The following is a 27,861-nucleotide window of genomic DNA, read 5'->3' on the forward strand; positions in this document are numbered from 1 at the left end:
TGCTTAAACCAGTGTGCATCTCCATCCAAAAATATTCACCGCCTTTGGAACAAGAAATTGTGAAGATTCAGTCAAATTGAAAGACTGAAAACAGTCCACATCGCAATCCTAAACTATTCATGAGTTTTGGAGCAAGAAATTGTGATAATTTCATTGGACTAGATAAGCTAAAAACAGTGTGTCTCAGTCTCAAACTATTCATGACCTTTGGAGCAAGATATGATGATTTCATCATAGTGAATAGCTCTGAAACAGTGTCTCAATCAGAAATGATATCATGACCTTTTGAATAGGAAGTTACCAGTGTTTTGTTGGGTGGTGGTGGTGGTGTTGGACCAACCAGCTAAAAACAGTATGCGTCTCAATCCTAAACTATAAGCTGTTAAGCTGTATCTCAGTCCTAGACTTCATGACTTTTGGAACAATGAATTAAAATGATTTTGTCAGACTTCAGTCCCAAACTATGCATGATCTTTGTAACAAGAAATATGTTTTCGTCAGGCTAACTGGCTTTAAACAATAATTATCCCAGTCCTGAACTGCTCACCACCTTCAGAGCAAGAAATTGTGATGATTTCTTCAGATTAACTCTCTCCAGACGAAGGAATGCATGATCATTCCTACATAAAATGTATTCGGTTTCAGACGACGGAATGGAATAGCATTTTCAAGAAATAAAAATCCATCACGCCCTGTACACGTGATTTTGTGATTAGCCAAGCAGAGTGCGCTATTCTGGGTCACTCCACAATCGAATGGTATGATTGGCCAGCCTGCCATGCGTGACCCGTCTCGCACACACGCTGACAAAGTCAATGACCAGTCGTCTGCTCGTGTGCCAGCCTGTTAGCAAAGCGGGCTCTTCTCAAAATGTTGTGGAGCGAACAGTGCAGCGACGACAATGTTTTAGGGTTGCCGAAGTACTTGAAATGCTAAACTGAAGGGTCGGACATTGAAGAGGTGGATGATGACGAAGAAGAAAGCGAACTTAATGCAGAAAGTGAGCATGGGTATGGTGATTCGGGGTGAAAAATTGGCAGTATTTTCTACATATGGCAAAACTATAAAAATAAGATGAGAAATTTGATTTTTTTTTATATGGTATAGCTCAACACGTAATAAACCAGTTCTCAAAGTTTCATTTTCTTACTCTGTATTTTGTATTTTTTGTAATTTTTTTCCAAACCTGTACAAATGTGCGGTCTGTGGGGAAAAGCAAGGGAGAAAACTTGTCGTCCCGAGTGAGTTAAATAGCTAAAAACTGTGTCTCAGTCCCAAACTATTGATAATCTTTGGAGCAAGAAAATGTGATGATTGTTTTCGGAAATATTGCTTTCTTTTGACAAGCCTTTTTTTTTTTTTTTTTGCTTAATATTTGAGTGTTTTTTGTTGTTTCGTTCTTTTTGCATGTTCGTGGGTTAAAAACAAAAACAAAAGAAAAAAAAAAACTGAATTAAGTAAAAAAAAAAAAAAAAACAACCACCAAAAACAAACAAAAGAAATCTGATGATTTTGTCAAATCAAGTAGTTCAAAAAAGTATGCAGTTTCAGTCCTAATTAATGACCATCAGAAAAAAAAAGTTAATTTGGTCAAATTAATTGTTTTTTCTATAATGTGCATTTTTGTGTGTCCCGTGTGGTGCATGCTGTGGAGTGGTTTGAAGATGTCTGACTGTCAAACATTTGAGGTGTTGTAGGGGATCTGTGAATAGCTTTATTATGAAAACACTTAGCCGTGAAGACACTAACTGGGCATGTTTGTAGCTGTGAAGACACTAACTGGGCATGTTTGTAGCTGTGAAGACACTAACTGGGCATGTTTGTACTTGTAATATACCCCACAGTGTGTGGAATACAGTGCACAGTTCTGCATACACCTGTACACTGCTGCTGGTTTTCTTCATACCCCACAGTGTGTGGAATACAGTGCACAGTTCTACATACACCTGTACACTGCTGCTGGTGTTCTTCATACCCCACAGTGTGTGGAATACAGTGCAGTTCTACATACACCTGTACACTGCTGCTGGTTTTCTTCATACCCCACAGTGTGTGGAATACAGTGCAGTTCTACATACACCTGTACACTGCTGCTGGTGTTCTTCATACCCCACAGTGTGTGGAATACAGTGCACAGTTCTACATACACCTGTACACTGCTGCTGGTTTTCTTCATACCCCACAGTGTGTGGAATACAGTGCACAGTTCTACATACACCTGTACACTGCTGCTGGTGTTCTTCATACCCCACAGTGTGTGGAATACAGTGCAGTTCTACATACACTTGTACACTGCTGCTGGTTTTCTTCATACCCCACAGTGTGTGGAATACAGTGCAGTTCTACATACACTTGTACACTGCTGCTGGTTTTCTTCATACCCCACAGTGTGTGGAATACAGTGCAGTTCTACATACACTTGTACACTGCTGCTGGTTTTCTTCAATGATTTTCTAATGTGCGGCTTGGATTTAAGTGCAGCTGGTATGTTTTGAGTAGTTTTTATTGGTGCAGCTCAGTTTGCCGAATAAAAGTAACACAATCCCAAGATGAAGTCCAGTCTATAAAAATGGTGGCAGACATTGAGACAACTTGACTTGTAAGTTCCATTTGGTTACAGGGAAAAACATCTCTTCGCTGACAAGCATGCTTGTCACAGCAGTTGGAGGGTCTATTTAAAAAAAAAATGTTCTTATGATTCAGTTATATTCTGTATGTTCTATTTGTATAATTCAGTTGTATTGTTCTGCATTTCTGTTTGTATGGTTCAGTTGTATTGTTCTGTATGTTCTGTTTGTATAATTCAGTTGTATTGTTTTGTATTTCTGTTTGTATAATTCAGTTGTATTGTTTTGTATTTCTGTTTGTATGATTCAGTTGTATTGTTCTGTATATTCAGTTTTTATGATTGTTTTATTTTGCTGTACAATCAGTTTGTTTAAATCAGTTGTATTGTTCTGTATTTCTGTTTATATGATTTAGTTTTGTTCTGTATACTCAGATTTTAGGATTTCAGTTTGTGTGTGTGTGTGTGTATGTTGTGTTTACCTTTTGTTCTGGGAGTGTTGCTTATGCATTCCTCCTCCTCTTTTTTCCACTGATTTCACTTGTAAAGAATGTTATGGAATCTGATTGTCACAGTTCTTTAAAAAAAACACCCCAAAAAACAACAACTGAGTTTTGGCATATTGTTCAAGCATTTGACATTTGGGAATTAAAGAGCTTGTGTATATATTAAAGAATTAATTAAATTTCTTGGTACTTTGACATGCTGTGATCTACTGTCTTCTCCACTTGTTTCTTTCCTGTTCTGACATTTTATCTGTATGAAATGGTAACACACGCATGCATGCACACACACTGACCCCACCAGAAACAAAACAAATACAGAGAACTCAAAAAAGATGATTTAGATTTCATTTTCCATTTGAAACAGGAATGCTTAAAGCACATCACGTCAGTTAGGATATTACATTAAAATATACAGGCAAAACATATGAAAAATAAATACGGCAAAACTGCCCCACCCATATGTCTATGCATGCACTGTCTGCTGGTTTTCTGAGGTCTTGTCTTCTCTCCCTCCCTGTTTTTTTTCCATCTTCTAAACTCCCACACAGTCATACACCACAAAATATAAACACTTAAAATGCATGCAGACTGAGTGTGTGAAATCAGTAAGGTGGTCACGCTGTCATTGTAAATGGCTGGCTGACTACTTATATTTTGACTTTGCTTCACATCCAATCGTAATTGGTTTGTTGCTAACATTTTGTCTAGCTGTCTAGCTATTAACCCAACTGTTCACTATGAACTCCACCGATATCCACACTGTTAACCACACTGTTCACTATTATAGTAGTAACTCAAATGCATAATCACACTATTAACCCCACTACCTTATTGTATTAACCACACTGTGAACCATTATATTTCCACTGCATAATCACTATAACCCCACTGTACATTATTATAGTATTAACTCGACTGCATAATCACACTATTAACCCTTTCGCTGCCAGGGAAATAAGATTTAAGTGAAATTTATTTGCCAGGGATTTTTCACAAAAACAGGTATATATTTTCAAAAAAATTATATGCACTTTGTTATTGGAGAGACACCTAAAAAAAAAAGTATATATTTTCTGAAATGTAAATAAATAAAGAATATAAAATACATGATGTTTTCCAGTTGTGTGTATTTTTAGTGACATGCAGTTGTGAAATCCGTGTTTTGTTTTTTGTCACATTTTCAACTTGTTCATTACAAACATTAGTCAGGTAATTTGCACAATATAAATTAATATTTTCACTCACTGATCATTGTATCTTGGCCAGTCTCTTCATTGCTACCTCTATTTTCTATTGAATTGTCCAGTGAAAGTTCATCACGGTCTTCTTCAAATTGACGTTTCTTCTTCTTCTGTGTTCATGGGCTGCAACTCCCACGTTCACTCGTATGCACACGAGTGGGCTTTTACGTGTATGACCGTTTTTACCCCGCCATGTAGGCAGCCATACTCCGTTTTCGGGGGTGTGCATGCTGGGTATGTTCTTGTTTCCATAACCCACCGAACGCTGACATGGATTACAGGATCTTTTACGTGCGTATTTGATCTTCTGCTTCTATATACACACGAAGGGAGTTCAGGCACTAGCAGGTCTGCATATATGTTGACCTGGGAGATCGTAAAAATCTCCACCCTTTACCCACCAGGCGCCATCACCGTGATTCGAACCGGGGACCCTCAGATTGACAGTCCAGTGCTTTAACCACTCGGCTATTGCACCTGTCGACGCTTCAATTCTTTCTGAGCATCAGCTAAAGAAAGCAATCTTGGTGTAATAGTGCACCACGATCGCATAGCTTGAGCATGGTGTCCTGCATTTTGCTGAGCAAGCGAGGAACCAGGCAAAACACTGCGGCAGCAACCCAAACAAATCGTTAAAATAAAGGAATGCTTCATGGTGTAGATGGGGTTTCTATTAAAATCCTGTATCCTGCAACTACGCAGATGGGGAAAAAAAAACCATGAGTGTGTATGGAGTAAGAGGGTGTGGTGTGGAGGGAAGGGAAATGGAAGAAAGCCACACCTGTATAGTAATTAGCACCCCATTGTGTTGCAGTGGAATCCATGGAAGAGGACGGAGCACAACACGACTCCCTGCCTCTGCGACTGGGTGTGTCGGCTCGCAATGTGCAGCTGATGAAAGCTTCCTTCTTTGCTGAAGACAAGGGGGAAGGTGACAAAGGTGAGCTAGCACGTGAGCAGACTGCCACTAGTGGTAATGCGCCCAGTCGGGAAGTGATTGTACATGAGTTTGAAACACCACACTGACTGATTTTTTTTACTCTCCCCTCCATTAGACCTTGAGTGGGTGGTCTGTGTTCTTGTCGTTTGGATGAAACAATAAACCAAAGTCGTGTGTGAAACCCCATAGCGCATGTTTTTTTACCCATAGTAACAGAAGGGTTGTCCCCTGATTCTGAGAAAAAAAGAAAAAATCCACATTGGTAGTGAAACACATTACACTTGTAGACATTAACAAAAAGCTTTTCCTTGGCAAAATTCTGCCCCCCAAAATCCACAATGGAAGTAAAACAGTTCGCCCCCCCCCACCCCCCCTGCAAAAAATGCACATTGGTAGTAAAATAAATTACACTTTTAGACCTTAAAGAAAGGGTTTTCCTTGGCAAAATTCTGGGGAAAAAAAATCCACATTGGTAGTAAAACCAATTACACTTGTAGACATTAACAAAAAGGGTGGTGCTGCAATGTGGTGACACTCTTTCCATGGGGAGAGCTGCTGACATTTCACACAGAGAAATCTGTTGTGACAAAAAGTAATACAAAACATTACCGGCTCCACATAACCTTGAATTCCAGTGTTACATAATTCACTGGTTTGGGAAGATCTGGCAGCAGTGAGATATCTTTTCATGACGACGCAGATTATTTGCTGTTTGGGAAATCGGTGAAAGTAAAACTGACCTGTTTTGAATGAGATCTTAGGGTGCTGGTTTGTTACCTGTGGTGCCAGATCTGGTGTAATTGTTACCTGTGGTGCCAGATCTGGTGTAACTAAGATGACAAAGAAGTCCTGCCAGTTTGAGGTATGGTTGGATTTCCTTTATTTTTCAATTTATTTGAAATCAGCATTGTTTAGTTTATCCCCTTTGAAGAACAAACAGGGATTTGTATACATTCAAAAATAGAAAATGTTCATATTTGGATTGAAGTTCTAAGTATAAAAACAACAACAGCAAAAAAAAACCTCTTTGTAGAAAATTAACATTTTGGACAGAAGTCTTCATAGTTACAATAAATAAACTTTAAAAAAATTATTTTCTTTACTCATGATGTGTTCAGAGTCGCTGTGGTACAGAGGTGAGGGAAAGATCCTGAGGAGCGGGGAAAAGTCCATGCCCACACTGATGAACACGTCACTGGGCATCAAGCAGTCGCTGACTCCTCGCTCCATGTCACCTGACCCAAAGGAGCTGTTGAGAGAAAAGAAAAGTGAGAGAGAGCTTTACTTTGTGTAGGGCTTTTGGGTTTTCTTGTTAGGCTTTGATTGCTTATTTGTAAGGAGGTCCAGCCTTTCAGTGCCACTTCCCTTCCATATTTCTGGATCCCTTCCCCATCACCATTCTCTCTCCCTCTCTCTCTCTTCCTCTCTGCCTACAACTGTAAAAGAGAATGTATTGTGGAAACTTACGTAATCACGTACAATGTGCAGGATGCTGTCATCTGTGACCTGTGATTATTGCAAAGGGACCCAGGTATAAGATTGTCCAGTGTTATATTTTGAAATCTTGGGTATATCTATCTCCGATCATCATACTCTTTTCATTCACACAGCAGCATTTATTTCTAAAATCTCTGAAAGCTAGATAAACAGAAAAAGAAACAGATTTCTAAAAGCTAGATAACCACATACTTCTTGTTGTGGGAGTATTTCTTGATATTGGTTTCCACAGGGTCCATACAGGTTTTAAAAGTTTTTAAGAATTTGCAAAAAATGACTTACACATTTTGGGTACTTAAAAGTCTTTTGAAAAATGACCCAGGGTTTTATAGGTTTTTAATTATGGCTCAGTGTTACTGGCAGAAAAACAACCACCCAAAAACATCATTTCTGTCCATGATAAAGCACAGCAGTGAAATGCTCCACCTGAAATTAAAGTTAAAAGTCTGATGATTATTGAAAATGAAAAACAAAACAACAACAACAACAACAAAAAAACACATACACAAAAATGATCTTAATAATAATATTCTTGTGAATTTAGCAGTCAAAGATGCATAAGAGCAAACTGCAGCAGTAAAAAAATGTCCTGATGTAACAATTTTTTTAAAAATTGGTTTTTGGTGTTCTAAAGGTTTTTAAAAAGTTTAAAATTTTGTTATTCAAGTTCTATTGTTGACAGTTTTGTTTCCTTACTCTTGAAAATATTCACACACACACACACACACACACACACAAGTAATTCAGTGCCAGTGTGAACCCTGTTCAGTTTCCAGGCGACATCATTTAACAGTGAAGCTTTATATACTTACACTGTTGTTCTGTACACAGCTCTCTTCCAAGCCACTTTTGGCCACACCACCTTTGGCCGGCCTCCTCCAGCCTTCCTGCACCCCCCGGCCACAGAGCACAAGCTGATTGGCAGCGGCATGACCTCGGAAGACGTGCCCCGGAAGATCGTTGGGCTGCGGGTGCAGCGAGATGTGCCGATGTGAGAGAGTCCCTGGTGTACCGGCGGCAGGACTTGTGGGTGGACGCCGGCTGCTTCATGGGTCGATCCTTCCGGCTGGGCTGGGGCCCGTCCTGGAGTCTTGGACACGCCGGCGCCCCCTGCACGGCTGCTGAGCAGGGGGAGAGTGAGTTTGCATTTGTGTTCATGTGTTCTTGGATAGGTTGGGGTTTTTTTTTTGGTTGGGTTTTTTGTGTCAGGGTTTGTACAGTGTCATGGAAGTCTGGAAAAGTCTTGGGAAATTGAAAACCATTTCCAGGGCTGGGAGAGAAAAAAACCCCAACAACAACAAAACTTGGAAAATTATGTTTTCCCCAACAGGTTTCTCCGTGCAGTTTCATGGAAGTTTGGAAAAATCTTGGAAAAATGGGAGAACCCATCTCCTGTCCTGGAAGATGGGGAGAAATATGTTTTGCCCAGCAGGATGTGGGGAAAAAATCTTGGAATTTGGGTAAAATCTTGATAAGTGTCTTTCAACGAAGAGTTTATTTAATACATTAAGAAAACAAACAATTGACAAAAACAAAAAAGTGATGAAAACTGACCAACACTGGGATATCTCCTTTGTCAGGGTTGTAACATACAAAGTTTTGTTTGGCTTTGTGTTTTGAATGGAAATTTTTCAGCCTGGTTTAGAAAGGGTCTGGAAAAGTATGGAATTTTGTTTGGTCACATGTTCAGGTACTCGCATCTCACTCTCTACGATTGGCTTGGTTCTTCTCTGTTTATGCATTCTCAGATTCAAACACTCAACGGTCAGCCGCTGTTCTCTCTGTCTCTGGACCTTGCATTTGGAATGAGCTTCCTCTTTCACTTCGTTAGGTCTCTGCACTCAGCTGTTTCAAGTCTGGCCTGAAAACCTGCCTCTTCCCAAGATAGCCTCCCTCACCAGCCTCTTCCTTGTTTTCAGATTTTCGCCACTTTTAGAATTACATGTGTGTGACCGACTGGTGTGAAAGCGCTTTGATCTGTCTCTGCACAGCACAAGGTTTAGTGCTATGTAAATACTAATCATTACTTTTATTTTTGATGAAGCTGTGAAGAGGTAATAATGAGCCCTTGGTTTCAGGTCCGTCAGCCAAACAGACGCAGTACTCCTTGTTGCCGTCGGTCGGGGGTGGACAGGGGGAGTCCCGCAGAAAGGCCTGGACTGTGTCCATGGAGCAGCTGGCCGTGGCCCACTTCTTTGACTCCTCCGATCACCTCATCAGGGTAAGGCACTTTATTTTTTGTATTTGTATTAAGGGAGAGCGCATGGCTACCCTTTTTTTTTTTCTTCTTCTTCTTTTTGTATTTTTTCCTGCGTGCAGTTTTATTTGTTTTTCCTATCGGAAGTGGATTTTTCTACAGAATTTTGCTAGGAACAACCCTTTTGTTGCCGTGGGTTCTTTTATGTGCGCTAAGTGCATGCTGCACACGGGACCTTGGTTTATCATCTCATCCGAATGACTAGCGTCCAGACCACCCCTCAAGTCTAGTGGAGGGGGAGAAAATATCGGTGGCTGAGCCGTGATTCAAACCAGCGTGCTCAGATTCTCTGGCTTCCTCGGCAGACGCATTACCTCTAGGCCATCACTCCACTGGCACTTGTGCAGTCATAGATGTGTTTGTACATATATATATATGTATATGCATATATTTTTGTGGGGGATTATTTCTGAAACTTGTTTTCTGCTTTTGCTTTTGATTAATCCGTAATGAAGGTGGCTGATTTAGATTTAGTTTTGAGAATTTCTATTCTCGGTTGTCATTTGTAATAATTATGACTTATGCAGTCTGATGTATTCTTTTTTCTGTGTGTGTGTGTAGGGGGGTGAGGGGGGGACTGGGGTATTTCTGACTTGTTTTCTGCTTTTGCTTCTTTTTTTCTTGTTAATTAGTTTTGAATTACTCTTGTTGTCTGTATTTGAATATTTCATATCATGAACTGATGAAGTCTGCAACAAAAATCTGAAGAGAAGAATGTGAAATGTTTGGAAAGTGTGTATGTTTGCATATACAGAAGCCTCTTTATCAAGATCTTTGGCATGGAACCAATTGGGTGGGGAGATGATTATTGGAACATATTGAACTTAAATACGTTTGTGATAAGCTTTGCTTGTTTGAGGGATAATGATATTAACACACAGTTCTTTGAAGAATGAATGTGTTGTAGATGAATTGTTAATTACAGTATCAGAAAACCCCAGAAAATTGCAAAAACTGACACAAATCCTGTGTTGCTGGAGTGGTGGACATGTTCTTTGTGCGAAGCCCAATTATTCTTCAAACACAACTATGTCTACTGTTTAAATTAAAGTGCTGTGTTTTTACACAAGTCACCAACAGAAGTGTTAAGCACTTCGGGAAATATTCTCCACCACCTTCACTCCCAAACATACGTATGATAATGAGTTGTGTTTGACTTTGACCATCAGAACAACAGAGGAGGCACATGCACTCTCATCTGCAAGAGGGCTTTAGGACAGTAAGCATTGGGATGGTCCCCAAAGGCCAACTAGCACCCAAGGATGCTGCAGTAAAAGCCAAACCCATGTTTGTCAGGTGGTTCAGGACTTTGCGTATTTGGTTCAGGTTGTGTTGTTTGAGGCAGTGGGTCCTGGATGTCCTCTCCGTGGGAGGTCCTTTTAACCAAATTACTCACTATGTTAACTTTTTTTTTTTTTTTTTTTCCAAAATTAAGATGTGAAATGGTTTCCTGTTTCAGAAGAGCCACGAAGAGCTGCTGGAGATAGCTGTGGCCAACTGTCGGATGGGGGACGAGGAGGGCTGCCCTGTGGCCACCCCTCTGCCCACTACGGCCGCACTGCATTGCTACGCACGGGGCAGTGCCACTAAAACCTGGTCTGGTGAGTGTGTTTTGGAGGAGCGGATGTGAAGCTGTGTTTGTTGTATGGGAACTGTTTCTCTTCACCCCCACCCCCCCTTTTTTTTTCTTTTTTTTGGTGTGTGTGTGAGTGTTAGATTTGGAATTCTGGAATGGATTTTTTGTTCAAACATGGATTCTGAATTTGATGTACATCCAAGTATGTAACCAACAACGATTAATAGAATTAATTTATTTGTGCTGTGTGAGAAATAATACATAGGTACATGTATGGGGTGGGGTGTACATATGTATGGTTGAAAATTTTAATTATTGACATTGAAAAGCACATGTGTGAGTGTGTGTGTGCAGATTATATACAAAGTGAAATCAGAGGATGAGACATCAATCAGATTTAGTTTGGATGTATGGATTTTAGAGTGCCTGATTGTGACATAATATAATGCATCATCCGATAATATATATATATATTATTTGGTCTCATTCCAGAAAAGCAGAGAGACGCAGCCATGCAGATACAGATGAAACTAGTGTGGCAGCTGTGTGTGGCTTTGTGGGGCGACCCTGAGGAGCTTGACAAGGACACAGGTCTGTGACTTAGTTACTGCTGTGCTGTTTGTTGGATTAGTTCTAGTTGTCTTGATTATTAATTCACTGCTGTCTTTGTTACGGGAGATTGTATTTAAATAAGTTCATGCTTACTGTTTTCTTTTTATTGTCAATTCAGAGAGACTGTTCGTAGGTTCATGCTTACTGTTATCTTTGTTGATTCTTGGAGACATTTTACTGGTTTGTTCTCAATGTTTTGTTTCTCGATTCTTGACTGAGCAATAGAGTTCAGACCTGTTTACAGGTATAATTTTGGCATGATTTGAAACAATTTTGAGTTGGCGTACGCAGGTTTGCAAGGATAGATTTCAGTATAATCGGTGGGAAAACAAGACAACTACATTGTTATAGCTTTTTAGAGGATCAGTTAGTGCGAAAATATTCTAATTCCACAATACTGTGGAGAAACGACAGTGCACCCACCTGTTCACCCTGCACATTCTGCTTAGCTACAGCATTCTCCACATCTAAAGACTGGGATCCTGCAAAAGTCCAGTTTGTTAGTTTTGACACTGCTGCTATGTAGTCTTCATTACTGGTGATAAATTCAGAGAATCTGTTCATTTTGTTCGGAAGAGTGCTCTGATATTGCCTGTGCATTGCAGAACATACATCTTTGCTGAAGGTGTCTTGTGTGTGTGTGCATTTCTTTCCTCTTCTTTTCCCTTCTTTCTCTTTCTGCTTTTTTGGCCTGTTGTGTGTGATAATTTTCCAAACCTTCTCTCAATTCGGTCTCTTTTTTATATTGTACATTTTTTTTAGTCCACTGTACATTTTTTAGTTCCACGTTTTCTCATACTTTTTTTTTTTTTTATCATCTTCTTTCATTTTCACACATGGGAAATGACAGGTGTTTTGTTGTTGTTTAGTTTTTGTTTTGGGGAAAGGAGATTATTGTATGAGGATCAGTTTAATTCCATATACATTGCCATGATCTACAGGTGCAGAATCTGGCATGGGTATGTATTCTTGCCCTGTGCAAAATACCAGTCAGTATAGGACAACGAAAATGAAAGCACTCAGCTTTGACAAAAACAGTGACACAAGGATCACTGACAACACGGCTGCTCAGCCGAGCACAAAATCCACCTCTTTAGTTTCCGAGCAGCGTCTGGGGTCAAACTTTTTTTAATGCCAGACTTTCCCACCACACTCTGCATTGGCCGGCGCATTCACCGCGGTATTTCTGGCCCCGCGTGCCAAACCTGGACACCCTTTGTTTCACTTGGCCCCGCAGCCCCTGCCCCACTTTTCTCACGCTTCCACAGCATCCACACATTTCCTGCAGCGATTACACTCACCCTGCTCTCCATGCCCCTGCTGCTTGCACTCACCATGCTACAATGTGTTCATTTAAACACTTGTTGTGCTGACAAGAAAAAATCTACAACTCAAAAGGGTGGGCTGATCTGCATGCAGGCATGCTAAATGTTGTGGTGATTTTTTACGATTTCATTGTAATAAGCGTATGTTTTCTTAGAGAGGGATTTAAATTTTACGATTTTTGCGATCAGGTTTCTGCTTGACCTTCTCTTCTCTTTCTTCATGCATGTTTCAACCGTTGCCGCAACAATTGCTATGTAAGAAAATATATTGTGTTTGGAGTCAATGGAAAGCTCATTTGCATTCTTTGTAGAAACCCACTTCTTTTGTCGTTATTTCCAATCCATCCGGGAAGATGATGCGCGAAAGAAACAAAGCAGATTTACCGCTGAACAAGCGTACAGCGAGTGCCGCTGGCACGGCCTGTTTGTCAGCCACTGTTTATTTATATCCATGCCCTACTTCCTGGGTTCATGAACTTTCGCTGGGCCAACTAAAGTGCCAGCACTGAACATCCGTGACAACTCTGTGACTGGTGGTCATGTTTCAGAGCGTGGAGGCTATGCCGAGTGCCAGGCCAGGCGAGAGGCCTTCTCCAAGTGGTTGTCTGAGGCATCCATGTCCAAAATACAGTCAGAGGTTGCTGCCGCTGCACACAAGGTAAGCTGATGAACCTTTCCTTTGTTGCTGGCTGTTCTCTCAGGAGGGTATGAGCTTGGGTATCTGGATTATTCCATATGGTGCCTAATACCTGCTAGGCTATGGAACACATTCATTGGAAATGCAATGGAATAATGGTAGAGTATTAGAAAAGTAATAATCTAACATTTTATTTTCATGAAACCGGAGAGTCATTTTTTAAAAATATATGAAAAGGGAAGAAGAGTTACAAGTAGAGCAGTTGGTTCAGTGGAACATCACATGAACATGGCAGCCACACCTTCAGTTCATACATTTACATTTGCATTGCTATAAATCATTAAAGTTTTAAATATTAAAAAAATTTTTTTTAAATCTTCAAAGATTAACATGACGTTTTTTCTTGCAGTTTGGAAATTCTTTTCAGCAGGGGATTTTTGTTTGCTTCCCGGTTCAATTTCATTTGGTCTCTTTGTTCTTGATTTACTCTCATCTTTGTCACTATCCCCCTGCCTATCCCATTCTCACTCTGTTTTCAGCACTGAAAAAAACTACACACAAAGTGAACTTTTATTGCCATTATGAGCATCATCATCATCATTATTATTTCACGATTTGTTTTCATTCCTGTCAAGCCTGAGGGTCACCTGCAAGGGATCCTGTCTCACCTGAGCGGTCGTCAGATTAGCGAGGCGTGCAGCTTGGCTCAGGACGCAGGTGATGACCGCTTGGCCTTGCTGATCGCCCAGGCGGCCGGGAGCGACATCACGCGGCAAATGGTGGCCGTGCAGCTGGCCAAGTGGGCCGAAATGGGGGTGAGTTTGGAGTGTGTGTGTGTGTGTCTCCTGGGTGTTGGGTAGAAAATTATGGTGAGTTTGGAGTGTGTGTGTGTGTCTCCTGGGTGTTTGGTAGAAAATTATGGTGAGTTTGGAGTGTGTGTGTGTGTCTCCTGGGTGTTGGGTAGAAAATTATGGTGAGTTTGGAGTGTGTGTGTGTGTGTGTCCTGGGTGTTTGGTAGAAAATTATGGTGAGTTTGGAGTGTGTGTGTGTGTCCTGGGTGTTTGGTAGAAAATTATGGTGAGTTTGGAGTGTGTGTGTATATATCTCCTGGGTGTTGGGTAGAAAATTATGGTGAGTTTGGAGTGTGTGTGTATATATCTCCTGGGTGTTTGGTAGAAAATTATGGTGAGTTTGGAGTGTGTGTGTGTGTCTCCTGGGTGTTTGGTAGAAAATTATGGTGAGTTTGGAGTGTGTGTGTATATATCTCCTGGGTGTTTGGTAGAAAATTATGGTGAGTTTGGAGTGTGTGTGTGTCTCCTGGGTTCTGGGTAGAAAATTAGGCTGTCTAGGTCTTCTTGTCTCTGGCTATGTTTCTCGTGTACCTGTTTTGAGGCATCGGCAGTGTGTCCTTTGAACAGGCATTTTACTCTTGATTTTCCTCACTCCACCCAGGTGTGTATGGATGCACACTTGACGTAGGCAAATTCCTGACCAGCAGCTTAACCTAATGCTCTTAGGCCTCAAGGGCATGCTTATATATTTGTATACCGATCAAAGTGGATTTCCTTTACATAGTTTTGCAAGAGGACAACACTTATGTTGCCATGGTTTTTTACAGTGTGCCAAGTGTGTGCTGCTCTGGGACCTTGGTTAAATGTCTCATCACAGTGACTAGATGCTCAGTTTGATTTTCCAGTCAAACTTAGGAGATAGGGCGTGACTGATTTTAACCCAGGTCTTCATGGATACTGTATCGGAAGAGAAGTGTCGTATAACCATCCTTCCGACCTTCCTCTCTAAATGTTCCAGGCGACGGACTTCATCCGTGAGCAGCGACAGCGTGTGTACTGCCTGCTGGCGGGTCAGCTGCTTTGGGATGGTCCAGACACCATCAACACCTGCTGTGGGCTGGACTGGAAGCGAGCTCTGGCTCTGCATCTCTGGTCAGTGGATCCTGTTGTCTCCTGTTGTCTACGTGTGTGTGTGTGCGCAGAGCGAACAGTTATGTTTGCCAAGATTATTGAACTTGATGGAAAATTGAGCTTGGGTTTACAACCTGTGGTTCAGTGCTTCTTGTTTATCCATATGTGTGTGTACAGAGTGAACAATTTTTGTCGAGAATATTGAACATTCTGAAATTGATGTTGGGTTTAAGACCTGTGGTTCAGCGCTCCTTGTTTACCCATATGTGTGTCTGTGTGCATACAGATTGAACAGTTTCTTTTGCCCAGAATATTGAACGTAATGAAATCCAGCTTGGGTTCAAGGCATGTGTTTTGATATTCTTCACAAAAAGACAGAATGGGATGGAATATCAAAACTGTTTAGCTTGATTTTGATTGAAACCATTCATTTTAGGGAGAAAAGTATTGAAGATAGGAATTGTTGGTGGAATGCTGGTATTTAACACAAATTCAGGATAGAGAGAGAGAATGTGCAAGAGCATTTATTCTGAAACAGAACTTTTCAGTTTGCCTGATATATACATACATCAAAACGTATCTGCTTTGTGGACTTGACTTTTATATTTTGAATCAATAGAATGTGTATTTGGTGGAAATTAGTGGATAGGTATATACAGCAAAGTGGTCTGTGCTTTGTGAACTTGACTTAAAAAAAACAAACTTTTTGTTTGTCAGTGGAGTATGTAATTGGTGAAACACATAAGCTTTTATTACACTTAAAATAATATATTTAAAAAAAAAAAAAAAAAGAGAGAGAGAAAAAGAGAGTGTATCCCATTATCCTGAACTTTTGACAGAGAGAGAGAGAGAGAGAGAGTCCCATTATCCTGAACTTTTGACAGAGAGAGAGAGAGAGAGAGAGTCCCATTATCCTGAACTTTTGACAGAGAGAGAGAGAGAGAGAGAGTCCCATTATCCTGAACTTTTGACAGAGAGAGAGAGAGAGAGTCCCATTATCCTGAACTTTTGACAGAGAGAGAGAGAGAGAGAGAGAGTCCCATTATCCTGAACTTTTGACACAGAGAGAGAGTCCCATTATCCTGAACTTTTGACACAGAGAGAGAGTCCCATTATCCTGAACTTTTGACACAGAGAGAGAGTCCCATTATCCTGAACTTTTGACAGAGAGAGAGAGAGAGTCCCATTATCCTGAACTTTTGACAGAGAGAGAGAGTCCCATTATCCTGAACTTTTGACACAGAGAGAGAGAGAGTCCCATTATCCTGAACTTTTGACAGAGAGAGAGAGAGAGTGTGTGTGTGTGTGTGTCCCGTTATCCTGAACTTTTGACAGAGAGAGAGAGAGAGTGTCCCGTTATCCTGAACTTTTGACAGAGAGAGAGTGTGTCCCGTTATCCTGAACTTTTGACAGAGAGAGAGAGAGTGTGTCCCATTATCCTGAACTTTCGACAAAGAGAGAGAGAAAGAAAAGACTCCCATTATCCTGAACATTTGACAAAGAGAGAGAAAAAAGAGAGACTGTCCCATTATCCTGAACATTTGACAAAGAGAGAGAAAAAAAGAGAGACTATCCCATTATCCTGAACATTTGACAAAGAGAGAAAAAAAGAGAGACTATCCCGTTATCCTGAACATTTGACAAAGAGAGAGAAAAAAAGAGAGACTATCAAATTATCCTGAACATTTGACAAAGAGAGAGAGAAAAAGAGAGACTATCCCATTATCCTGAACATTTGACAAAGAGAGAGAAAAAAAAGAGACTATCCCATTATCCTGAACATTTGACAAAGGTTTGATGTGTGGGATGCGGGGATGAATAATTAAAAAAAAATAATGTTCAGTTTGGTATCTTGTGTTCAATTTCTCCTTTTTGATATTTACATATGTGTTCTGTTTGTAAACAACTAGGGCTTATTTTCAAGATTAGGCATAAATTCTCAGAGTTATAATAATAATAATAATGATAATGTGCAACGGGGCCTGCCTTTCAGGTATCACTGCCAGCCTAACGCCCCGATCCCGGAAGCTCTGCGACGCTATGAGAGTGCTTTCCAGGGCAGCGGGGAGAGTCAGTCCTACGCGGTGCCCCCCTTGCCTCCGTACCTGGAGGATTCGCTTGGCCTGGACATGGAGCTGGACGTGGAGAGGGAGGAGGGTGGGGAGAGGGGGCGGGTGTGGGACGTGTGCTACCACCTGCTGAAGCTGTACAGCCAGAAGGGCTACCCCTTGGAGACCATCCTCAACCCCACCTGCGCCACCCCTAACAGTCTGGATCACCGCCTTAGGTAACCTTTTTTTTTTTTTTTTTTTTTTTTTTAATAAAATGAATAAATAACTAGCCTAGAAATATGGTTTATCTGTGAATTGAATATTGAATAATTTATAGCCAGAAAAGTTTTATTTGGAAAATCAAAAAAGTAAGAAGGTAAAAAGAACTTCATTCCACAGAAAATCAAACAAACAAATAAATAGTCAAAACAGTATAGTTCGCATGTGAATGAAATAGACATCCAGAAAACATAGTTCCCGTTTGAAATAGATAAACAGTTGAATAACAAAAAATCCTCTCAATAAAAGAAATGATCGAAATGCCATATAAAAAACCACCAACATGATGATGCTTTCAGCTGGCACCTGTACTGCGTGCTGCAAGCCCTGGACTTCCACCACCTGTCGGAGTACCACGCTGCCTCCCTGCACGCTAACTACGCCGCCCAGCTGGAATCGCTGGGACTGTGGCACTGGGCTGTCTTCCCCCTGCTGCACATCCACGATGCCACGCAGTCAGTACTGCCCTGCCCTGCCCTGCCCTGCCCTGCCCTGGCCTGGCCTGTTTTTGCCCTTCCTCTTCTCTTCTTGTGTATTGTGGGGCTTTGTACGAGTTGACAGACACTGTACAGCATTAGGACAAGACTCTGTAGGCATTGAGTTGACAGACACTGTACAGCATGAGGTGTTGACTGACGCTGTAAAGCACTAGGAGTTGACAGACACTGTTGTTGACGTACATTGTACAACGTTAGGTGTTGACATACTCTGTACAGCTTTAGGAGTTGACTGACACTGTAGTTGACAGACATTGTACATTAGGAGTTGACAGACACTGTACAGCATTAAAGTTGACTGACACTGTAGTTGACGTACATTGTACATTAGGAGTTGACAGACAATGTACAGCATTAAAGTTGACAGACACTGTAGTTGACATACATTGTACAACGTTAGGTGTTGACATACACTGTAAGTGTTTGGAGTTGACAGACACTGTAAAGCATTAGGAGTGACAGATATTTTACAATGTTAGGAGTTGGCATACACTGTGTAGTGTTATGAGCTGACATACTGTACAGTGTTAGGAGTTAACAGACACTGTGTGGTATTGTAGAAGTTGACAGACACTGTACAGTGCTAGGAGTTGACATACTGTACAATGATAGGAGTTGACACTGTATGATGTTGTAGAAGTTGACCAACACCGTGCAGCGTTAGGAGTTGACAGACACTGTAGTTGACATGCATCGTACAACGTTAGGCGTTGACTTACACTGTACAGCATTTGGAGTTTACAGACGCTGTATAGAGTTTGGAGTTGACAGACACTGTGAAGCAGTAGGAGTTGACATTTGTTGTTTTTTTTAATTTTAGCTTATGATTTAAACGTTTGGATAGACACTTTTTATAAAGCTTGTTTATGTATGTCTGAACATATTTTGAATGTTCCCTATGTTCCTTTTGAGTCGATGAAAGGCAAATGTGTTCAGGGCTCTTTGAGAGTCATGGAAGTCTGGAAAATTCATGGCTGGAAAAGTCTTGGGGAAAATGTTTCACACTTCAGGTTTGGGACATTTCAACTTCAAGCTTCAGGACTGATCCATATACGCTACACCACAAAAGAAAGAATAGAAAAAAGTAAAAAAGAGCAGATCCCTGATCTTCACGCAAACCCATCATGCTGATGAGACCTTGAGAGCCTAGGCTGGGAAAAGTTTTAGAAATTTCATAAGCCCCTTGACTATTACCATTCAACAAAGGGCCTAATGCATTGAAAGGAAAGGGAAGAAAAGGTGAAAACTGCAACATTGATAACAAGATAACTGCTGATTGCTTTCATCAGCAGTGTGGTAGATGAATTAATGATTTAGTTTAGTATGGAAAATGTTCAATCTGGTCTGGCAAATGTTTGGAAAAAATGTATGGAAAAAGAAAACATTTGAAATGTTTGTCTTGTCACATGTGTGGGAACCCTGCCTGTCTGGACTTTGTGATGTCATTGTGTTGAAACAGGCGAGAGGCAGCGATAAAAGCCATGCTGGGACGACACATCCAGCTTTCCGACAAAGAGGAGTACATGGAGCAGGAGAACTTTGTGATACAGCAACTGCACGTGCCTGCTGACTGGATTCACAGTGCCAAAGTGAGTGCACAGCAGGTGTACAATTGTAACATTTTTCTCTATGCTGAGGTTGTGTGTGATAAATGTTTTGTTGTAAGGTTTGTTCTGCCTCACTGCTACCACCCAGATCAAGTTTTTGAATGCCACAAATAATGTTTAATTACACATACTGCACTGCGATCCACTGGTGCAGAGTCAGGCAGGGGCCTGATTCCTGTTCTGTGCAAACTACTAGTTTGCCAAAGTGGAGAAACTAAAAGTAGCCGTAGCTAGTGGCCTCCCTTACTATATTACTTCCCTTCTGTTTATAAATGCCTTTTAATTTGTTCTGTGTGGTTTAGCAGTCAAGAGCGTAATGTGGATATTTTGTCTTATGATCTCACACCATCTGCTTTTAACTCATTTTGTCTTGTGTCACATGTCCCCTGTGATGCACTGTGTTCTGTTGACTAATGAGGAAATTGTGTTTGGAATTGTACTTTGAGTTCTGGTGCATAAAAAGCGGTTTCTCTTGTTATTCCTTTAACGAAAGCCAAGGAAATATGTCTGCCTGTGTGCCCCTCATGTGTGTACACACAGACACTGCAAAACTTCTCAAGCCTTGCTTTTGGTTCTGTTTTTGTTGTGCTTGTTGTAGTGCAAACTCATCAGTTTTTTGCAGTTGACTGTTCATGCTCCTTTCTGCAATCACTTTATAACGTGCATGCCAAATTTTACCCCAGTCCATTCAGAAACCGAATTTTACTGATTGGTTATTTTTTCTGACTTAAGCCTCTTTCAGCCTTCACCTGTTGAAAATTGTTCAGTCTAGAGGAATAAGATTGCTTTGTTTTACTTGGGGTGAAATGAGTTAGGGTCAGTGAGTTAGTTGCACATTTGCAGGGAGATCATGAATGGTCTCTGCTGTGTACCAGTAAACCATGACATGAAGCATGACATTGTTGCTCATACAGAGATGCCAGCTCAACTGTTAAGATTTCACCGTATTTTGTTACGCTCAAATGCAGTTTGCTGACATTCACAAAGTAAGTGTGTATGTAGAATGACTGAAACCCAGAGATGAAAGTGTTTTTTTTAATAACACTTACTATACTGTGACCCGATGGTGCAAACTCCGGCAGGGGTGTGATTCCCTGTTGTGTGCAATCTACTACCCTTTGTTCCTGTGACCGTGTTGCTCAGGCCACCAAGGCGGGGTACCTGGGCGACCACAGGCAGCAGGCCACTCACCTGCTGCAGGCTGGCCGCTGGAATGAAGCTCATCAGGTGATGGTCGCACACCTGGCTGCTGAGGCCATTGTCAACGGTAAGAAGTGCTGCCTCACAGAGTTCTTAACTTGCTGAAGATGCTGCGCATACATGTGTGTGGTTCTCAATTGCAGCGTTCGTACAGTCTGGAAGTCTGGAGAAGTTTTTGGGGGTGGGTGGGGGAATGAGAGAGAACTGTTTTCCAGGGCTGGGAAGATGTTGGGGAAAATACTTATGTGCCCTTCAGAGTCTGGAAAAAATCTTGGAAATTCGATAAAAACCCTCACCAGTATCATTCAAAAAATAGCTTAATGCTTGAAAAAAAAAAAAGAAAGAAAGAAAGAATAAGTAAATGAATCGACAGATAAAAATAAAGCAAATACTTTAAAACTAAAAGTGATGGACATTGATACCGGTGTATCGTTGCGCCCCCCCCCCCCCCCTTGCGTAGGTCCCCTGGGGGACTTATCAGTGTCCTAGATTGTTCCCTGGGGGACTTGTCAGTGTCCCAGATCGTCCCCTGGGGGACTTGTCAGTGTCCTAAATTGTTCCCTGGGGGACTTGTCAGTGTCCCAGATCGTCCCCTGGGGGACTTGTCAGTGTCCTAGATTGTTCCCTGGGGGACTTGTCAGTGTCCTAGATTGTTCCCTGGGGGACTTGTCAGTGTCCTAGATCGTCCCCTGGGGGACTTGTCAGTGTCCTAGATTGTTCCCTGGGGGACTTGTCAGTGTCCTAGATTGTTCCCTGGGGGACTTGTCAGTGTCCTAGATCGTCCCCTGGGGGACTTGTCAGTGTCCCAGATCGTCCCCTGGGGGACTTGTCAGTGTCCTAGATTGTTCCCTGGGGGACTTGTCAGTGTCCTAGATTGTTCCCTGGGGGACTTGTCAGTGTCCTAGATCGTCCCCTGGGGGACTTGTCAGTGTCCCAGATCGTCCCCTGGGGGACTTGTCAGTGTCCCAGATCGTCCCCTGGGGGACTTGTCAGTGTCCTAGATTGTTCCCTGGGGGACTTGTCAGTGTCCTAGATTGTTCCCTGGGGGACTTGTCAGTGTCCCAGATCGTCCCCTGGGGGACTTGTCAGTGTCCCAGATCATCGCCCGGGGGTCTTGTCAGTGTCCTAGATTGTTCCCTGGGGGACTTGTCAGTGTCCTAGATCGTCCCCTGGGGGACTTGTCAGTGTCCCAGATCGTCCCCTGGGGGACTTGTCAGTGTCCCAGATCGTCCCCTGGGGGACTTGTCAGTGTCCTAGATTGTTCCCTGGGGGACTTGTCAGTGTCCTAGATTGTTCCCTGGGGGACTTGTCAGTGTCCCAGATCGTCCCCTGGGGGACTTGTCAGTGTCCTAAATTGTCCCCCGGGGGTCTTGTCAGAGTCCCAAATTGTCGCCCGGGGGTCTTGTCAGTGTCCCAAATCGTCGCCCGGGGGTCTTGTCAGTGTCCCAAATCGTCGCCCGGGGGTCTTGTCAGTGTCCTGAAACGTCTCCCGGGTGACATTCTGGGACGTCAGCCCCATGTTGGTTCAGTCCCCCCCACCCCACCTTTTCTCGAAAATCCGTGCCAAAACGTCACCCCACCTTCCCCCAGGTGCCGCAGGTTGTTGTGGGCTAGCTTTGATTGATCCATCCTGCCACCTCTCCCTCTACCATCCACCACAAATTTACAGATGTGAATTAAAGACAGGGTAGTCCTACTGTAACAGCCTGTATTGAAACTCCTTTCAAGTGATATATGGTGGAAGGGAATGAATGAAAGAATAGATCCCTATAGAGTAAATAAACATGTTGGTCTTGTGTATTGAAAACAGTGAGGAGGGAAACACACAGGTCACCTGTGTTCCCCCAGCTCTGTGTTCCCCCAAATTTACATTTTGTAGGTCTTTGCTCCACCAAGTCAATGGTCCTTCAGGTCAGTGCCCCCCCAGGTCTATGGCCACTGCTGACCACTGTTGACCACAACCCCAAAGTGTTCAGATTGCGTTATTTGTCACGTTTTTGTAGTTTGATGTCTTGATGAGTTTTTATGACCGCTGCCTGACCACTGTTGACAACTGCTGACCTTTGTGTTCAAAAGATATCTGCCTGTCTTTTCATCAGCAGTATAGCAGAGGAGGATGTTTTATTTTGATTTTGGGCTTCGGTTTGGAATTGAAAGTTTTCAGACCAGTCTGAAGGTTTGGAAAAAATGGAATTTTGGTAACCTTGGATCAAACTGCACATGTGCAATTACATGTCCAAATGAATGCTGTCTGCAAACTGTGATACTCAACAAGTGCTGAGTTGTTTGTTCAGTTGTCCAGATTCTGTTACTTATGTTTGAATATTGTTCATGGAAGAATACAGGTCGTAAGTGGTCATTTTATTGTCTTGAACTGAGTGGATTTAGTAACTGTCGTTCTGACACTGAAAAAATTTTTTTTAAAAGAAGGAAAAAGCCAGAAAGAAGAGTATGCATGGATTGATCTCTTTCATGAATGACATGAAGAAGCCATGTAAATGATAAGCGTTTCCTGCAACTGAGACACTTGCATAATTTTGATCTGATAACTGCAATGAAAGATTTTCTCAAATTTATGGAGTTTATATTATGTTTTAGGGCCATGTGTTTGCAATATGAAAATATATCTACAGACAGATGAGTTACATTTTGTTAGTGAAATATTTCCTGAGATGATTTGTTCTGTAAGAATGTAAAAGGTAATTTTCAGTAAGAATATAGTGAAGGTTAATCGAGAAACCGTATCACATCACATAATGTTTTCCATGTGTGATAAGTGTCATATTGTTTTCCAGATGATCACGATGACCTGATGGAATTCCTGGCAGTGATAGCCGTTCCAGAACGATGCCTGACCATCCTGAACTGGAACACGTGTGGGAAAGTCTTCCATGATTTTATCAAGCTCTCACGACACATGAAGACAGTGGAGAAAGCACCAGTGAGTTCAGTTTGAGTGGCGTTATAAAGTTAACTGTATGCGATGGGATCGGAGTGGGGGTGGGGGAGGGGCTGCATTCATTATCAACAGACTGTAGAGTTGTGTTGTTTTTGTTGTTTTTTTATTGTTGTTTGGGTTTTTTGTGTGTGTTTTTTTGTGTTTGTTTTGGCAAATTGCTTTTTTTTCATGTTATTTAATCATACACCCATGTGATTTATATGTTTAGTTTGTTTTTTTTTAATGTTTTTATAACATTTGCTGCAGGTGAAACTTGAGATGAACTTGAATATTCTTGTACGTGATGATTAACAGGCTGTTTCAGTTCAGAATACATGAAACTTTTAATACATATCTACAGATGAAAGTGAAATGAACCTACCTTTTGTCATTTGACACTTCCCTGATGATTGGACAACGTGAAGAATCCTGTGTACTTCTGTCCCTTGACATGTGCACTGAAAGTCTCTTCATTCAATTCAATTCCAAGACAGAAAGTGTCCCTCTGTATATATGTAACTGAGCTTCCTCACTTTGACAAGGCGTCTCACCTGCTGTCACCTGCTTCAAGGTGTCGGATTAGTTTCCCAGGCCAACGGACAATAAAACAAAGCGATATAGTAAGTGAACCTTCAGGTCTGTTACTTATGTCTGGAACTGAATCCTTGAGAACATTAGAAAAATGTCTTCTCTTGCACCCTTAAAAAAAAAGAGAAAAAAGCAGTGAAACTATATTACTTCAGTGTTAGCCAAAGTCATGCACTTTTTCCTGTCTTTCTAAATCAGTTACATTGTGTGTAACAGACCACAGCTATGCAGGCATTTGTTTCTTGTTATTTCTATCAGTGTGTGTGTGTGGGATATACAATTGTTTCTTGTTGTTTTCTGTCTGTATTGCTTCTTGTTGACGGGCGCAATAGCTGAGTGGTTAAAGCGTTGGACTGTCAATCTGAGGGTCCCGGGTTCGAATCACGGTGACGGCGCCTGGTGGGTAAAGGGTGGAGAATTTTACGATCTCCCAGGTCAACATATGTGCAGACCTGCCAGTGCCAGAACCCCCTTTGTGTGTATATGCAAACAGAAGATCAAATACGCACGTTAAAGATCCTGTAATCCATGTCAGCGTTCGGTGGGTTATGGAAACATGAACATACCCAGCATGCACACCCCCGAAAACGGAGTATGGCTGCCTACATGGCGGGGTAAAAACGGTCATACACGTAAAAGCCCACTTGTGTGCATACGAGTGAACGCAGAAGAAGAAGAAGAAGCTTCTTGTTATTTCTGTCAGTGTGTGGGGAGGGTGGAGGGCATGCTTTGAACACACAGCCAAAGCGTGGAGATAAGTACACACCCTGTATATATGTATACCCAAGTTCATTCATTCAACAGTAAAGAGTGCCGCCTTTTGCTTTCAGGACCAAACCACCCCGTACGACTTGGAGCACCTGGTGTCAGAAGTGCGCAGTCTGTGCGGCCGGGTGCGACACCTGCCATGCCGATGTGCACTGGACCGGCACTGCCAGTCTCTGATGGCCTCCCACACCATGTCCATGCTGCGAACGCTGCTGGCTCTGTCCTCTGCTGCCGCCTGTGATCCCTCGGGTGCTGCTGCTGCTACAGAGTGAGTGTGGGGGAATAGAACTAGCAAGGTATGTAGTGTGGGGACTGGTGGGGATGTATTTCCATTTTGTTCTGGTGTGTTCATGCAGTTTGTTTTGTGTGCTGGGAATTAACGACAACCTGAAGTAAAACTTGGGAAGGGTAGTCTATCCTTCAGTTTCCATGCTTTCTAGATATAAAACTAAAAAAAAAAACATTAAAAAAATCCTGGAAAACCCAACCCATCTTATACTGTTATAGTGTTAATATGAAAATTGTGCAGTTCTGTTTTTCTTTGGTAATGGACTCTTTCAAGAAGATCAGATAATTATTGTTGAACGTATGGAGATTAAAGGAAAAGACACAGCGTCATGTTGTTGAAGGAGAGTGATGCTGAAGCCAGCATAATGTGTGTGTTGGGCAGTTTGCTGGCTCAGACGTTACACGGAATCCCAATGCCCGAGGACTACGCTCTGCTGGAACTGCGAGAATTGTCCAGTGGTCATCTGATGGAAGTCATGAGCTGATCCACAGTAAACTCAGAAAGAAAAGAAACTGGTGGTTTGTGTGGAGACAATGTTTCATTTTGATTTTTTGGTGTTTTTTTTTTCTTTTTCCCTTGTGCTCATCAATGTGACTGCATTGGCGAGGATGGACCACAAGATTGTGTTGGAGGTGATCAGATTGTGAAACGAACTATCAGCTGGAGGTGATCAGATTGTGAAACGAACTGTATCAGCTGGAGGTGATCAGATTGTGAAACGAACTGTATCAGCTGTCGGGGATTTGTTACTGTGGCTACCGTTTCTGTCTGCATCAACACAACCCAGCATTTGGTGCAAATATGGTGCAGCAGGTTATTGTTGTGTATGATACGTGGACTGATTGAGGATTTACATCTAGCACTGGATGTGGGGGGCATTGGGGGGTGGGGGAGTATTAAACAAGTAGAGGGAATTGGTAGTGTATTATTAAATATCTGGCCATCCGATTTGTGGACAAGTAAAAGGATTTTAACTGAGTAAGGTAGATAGTGGAGTAATTATGTTTAGCAGTATGGATCTGTTTGGTTAATTTCAGCAGTTAATAATTTGGAAATTTATTTTTGTCGCCTGTGAAAGTGTATGTGAGATGTGTGAAAGGGTCTTTTTTTTTTTTTTAGTTGTGTGAAGAAGGGCCCTATTGTCACATGTTTTCTTCTAGTATTTTAGTAACAAATTCAGATACAGTGTACTTGGTTATGGAGAATTAGAAATGAACTAGTGCACTGTGTCAAGCACTTGTATTAGAATCAATATGAGAATTGAACTTCAAAATTACAATTATACTGTCTTGTGTTGTTTTATTTCATCTTCCCATTATCAGAAAATCCCAAACCCAAAAGTCTGAGCGGTCATGTGTTTGATCTTTTTATCAGAAAATGTGTTTGTAAGTAATATATTAATAAAACTTGAACCCACAGTGTGTGCAAAAAGATATTTATTTTGGTTGCCTGGAGAAAGATGTGAAGTAAATGTTTGGTAGAGGTGAAACTTGACAGCAGGAAGCCTGGAAGATGGCCACAGTGCAGCACAGTGAGGTCACATTCAGCCTGCCCTTCCCTACTTCTTCTCCATGTGTCATTGTGGCAGCGTAAGAGTTTCATTTGATAACATTAATGCAGATGCCAGTTACTTTTGCTTTAATTTGCTTGCCATCTCATGGACATATACCCTGATTCCTTTGATATTTGAAATTTTTATACTCATCATTCAGTGCACCACCATGCCAGATTCATGCTGTTATGGGCATAGTGCCAGCAGTCTCTGCATTCCAGGGCCTCCAGAATTGTCAGTGTCTGTTGGTTTCATTCCTATTTCAGTTGGAGCTGTCCAGAATATGAAGCAGTTTGGTAAATTACTCATGTGAGGTTAAGATAATGTTACAGAGTCTGCAGAAGTTAATAAAAGCACTCAACATAAAAAAGGCTCACATTTCACAAAGGGTAAAAGAATACTTTGAATGAACAATACAACAAAGACAAGTACCCAGTGACCAACAAAGACAAGTACCCAGTGACCAACAACAAAGACAAGTACCCAATGACCAACAAAGACAAGTACCCAGTGACCAACAACAAAGACAAGTACCCAGTGACCAACAACAAAGACAAGTACCCAGTGACCAACAACAAAGACAAGTACCCAGTGACCAACAAAGACAAGTACCCAGTGACCAACAACAAAGACAAGTACCCAGTGACCAACAAACAAACAATACAACAAAGACAAGTACCCAGTGACCAACAAACAAACAATACAACAAAGACAAGTACCCAGTGACCAACAAACAAACAATACAACAAAGACAAGTACCCAGTGACCAACAAACAATACAACAAAGACAAGTACCCAGTGACCAACAAACAAAAGATACAACAAAGACAAGTACCCAGTGACCAACAAACAAACAATACAACAAAGACAAGTACCCAGTGACCAACAAACAAACAATACAACAAAGACAAGTACCCAGTGACCAACAAACAAACAATACAACAAAGACAAGTACCCAGTGACCAACAAACAAAAGATACAACAAAGACAAGTACCCAGTGACCAACAAACAA

The 27,861-nt window shown here is 41.6% G+C and overlaps 1 protein-coding gene across 1 annotated transcript in view; it reads left to right on the forward strand.

The window, feature by feature from the left end:
* The window catches only part of LOC143284122 (nuclear pore complex protein Nup98-Nup96-like), a 48,083-nt gene extending 21,369 nt beyond the window's left edge, over positions 1-26,714 (forward strand). The window contains 17 exon segments of the mRNA XM_076590777.1: positions 5,128-5,253; positions 6,372-6,521; positions 7,582-7,737; positions 7,740-7,886; positions 8,829-8,971; positions 10,467-10,608; positions 11,076-11,174; positions 13,069-13,178; positions 13,793-13,972; positions 14,967-15,100; positions 17,073-17,366; positions 17,709-17,864; positions 19,366-19,495; positions 20,657-20,780; positions 23,509-23,654; positions 25,070-25,275; positions 25,678-26,714. Of these exon segments, the coding sequence (XP_076446892.1) occupies positions 5,128-5,253; positions 6,372-6,521; positions 7,582-7,737; positions 7,740-7,886; positions 8,829-8,971; positions 10,467-10,608; positions 11,076-11,174; positions 13,069-13,178; positions 13,793-13,972; positions 14,967-15,100; positions 17,073-17,366; positions 17,709-17,864; positions 19,366-19,495; positions 20,657-20,780; positions 23,509-23,654; positions 25,070-25,275; positions 25,678-25,780 (2,546 nt within the window). The 3' untranslated portion in view covers positions 25,781-26,714.
* The last annotated feature ends 1,147 nt before the right edge of the window (positions 26,715-27,861 follow it).

This window comes from Babylonia areolata, chromosome 7 (assembly GCF_041734735.1).
Source record: "Babylonia areolata isolate BAREFJ2019XMU chromosome 7, ASM4173473v1, whole genome shotgun sequence".
NCBI classification, from domain to species: domain Eukaryota; kingdom Metazoa; phylum Mollusca; class Gastropoda; order Neogastropoda; family Buccinidae; genus Babylonia; species Babylonia areolata.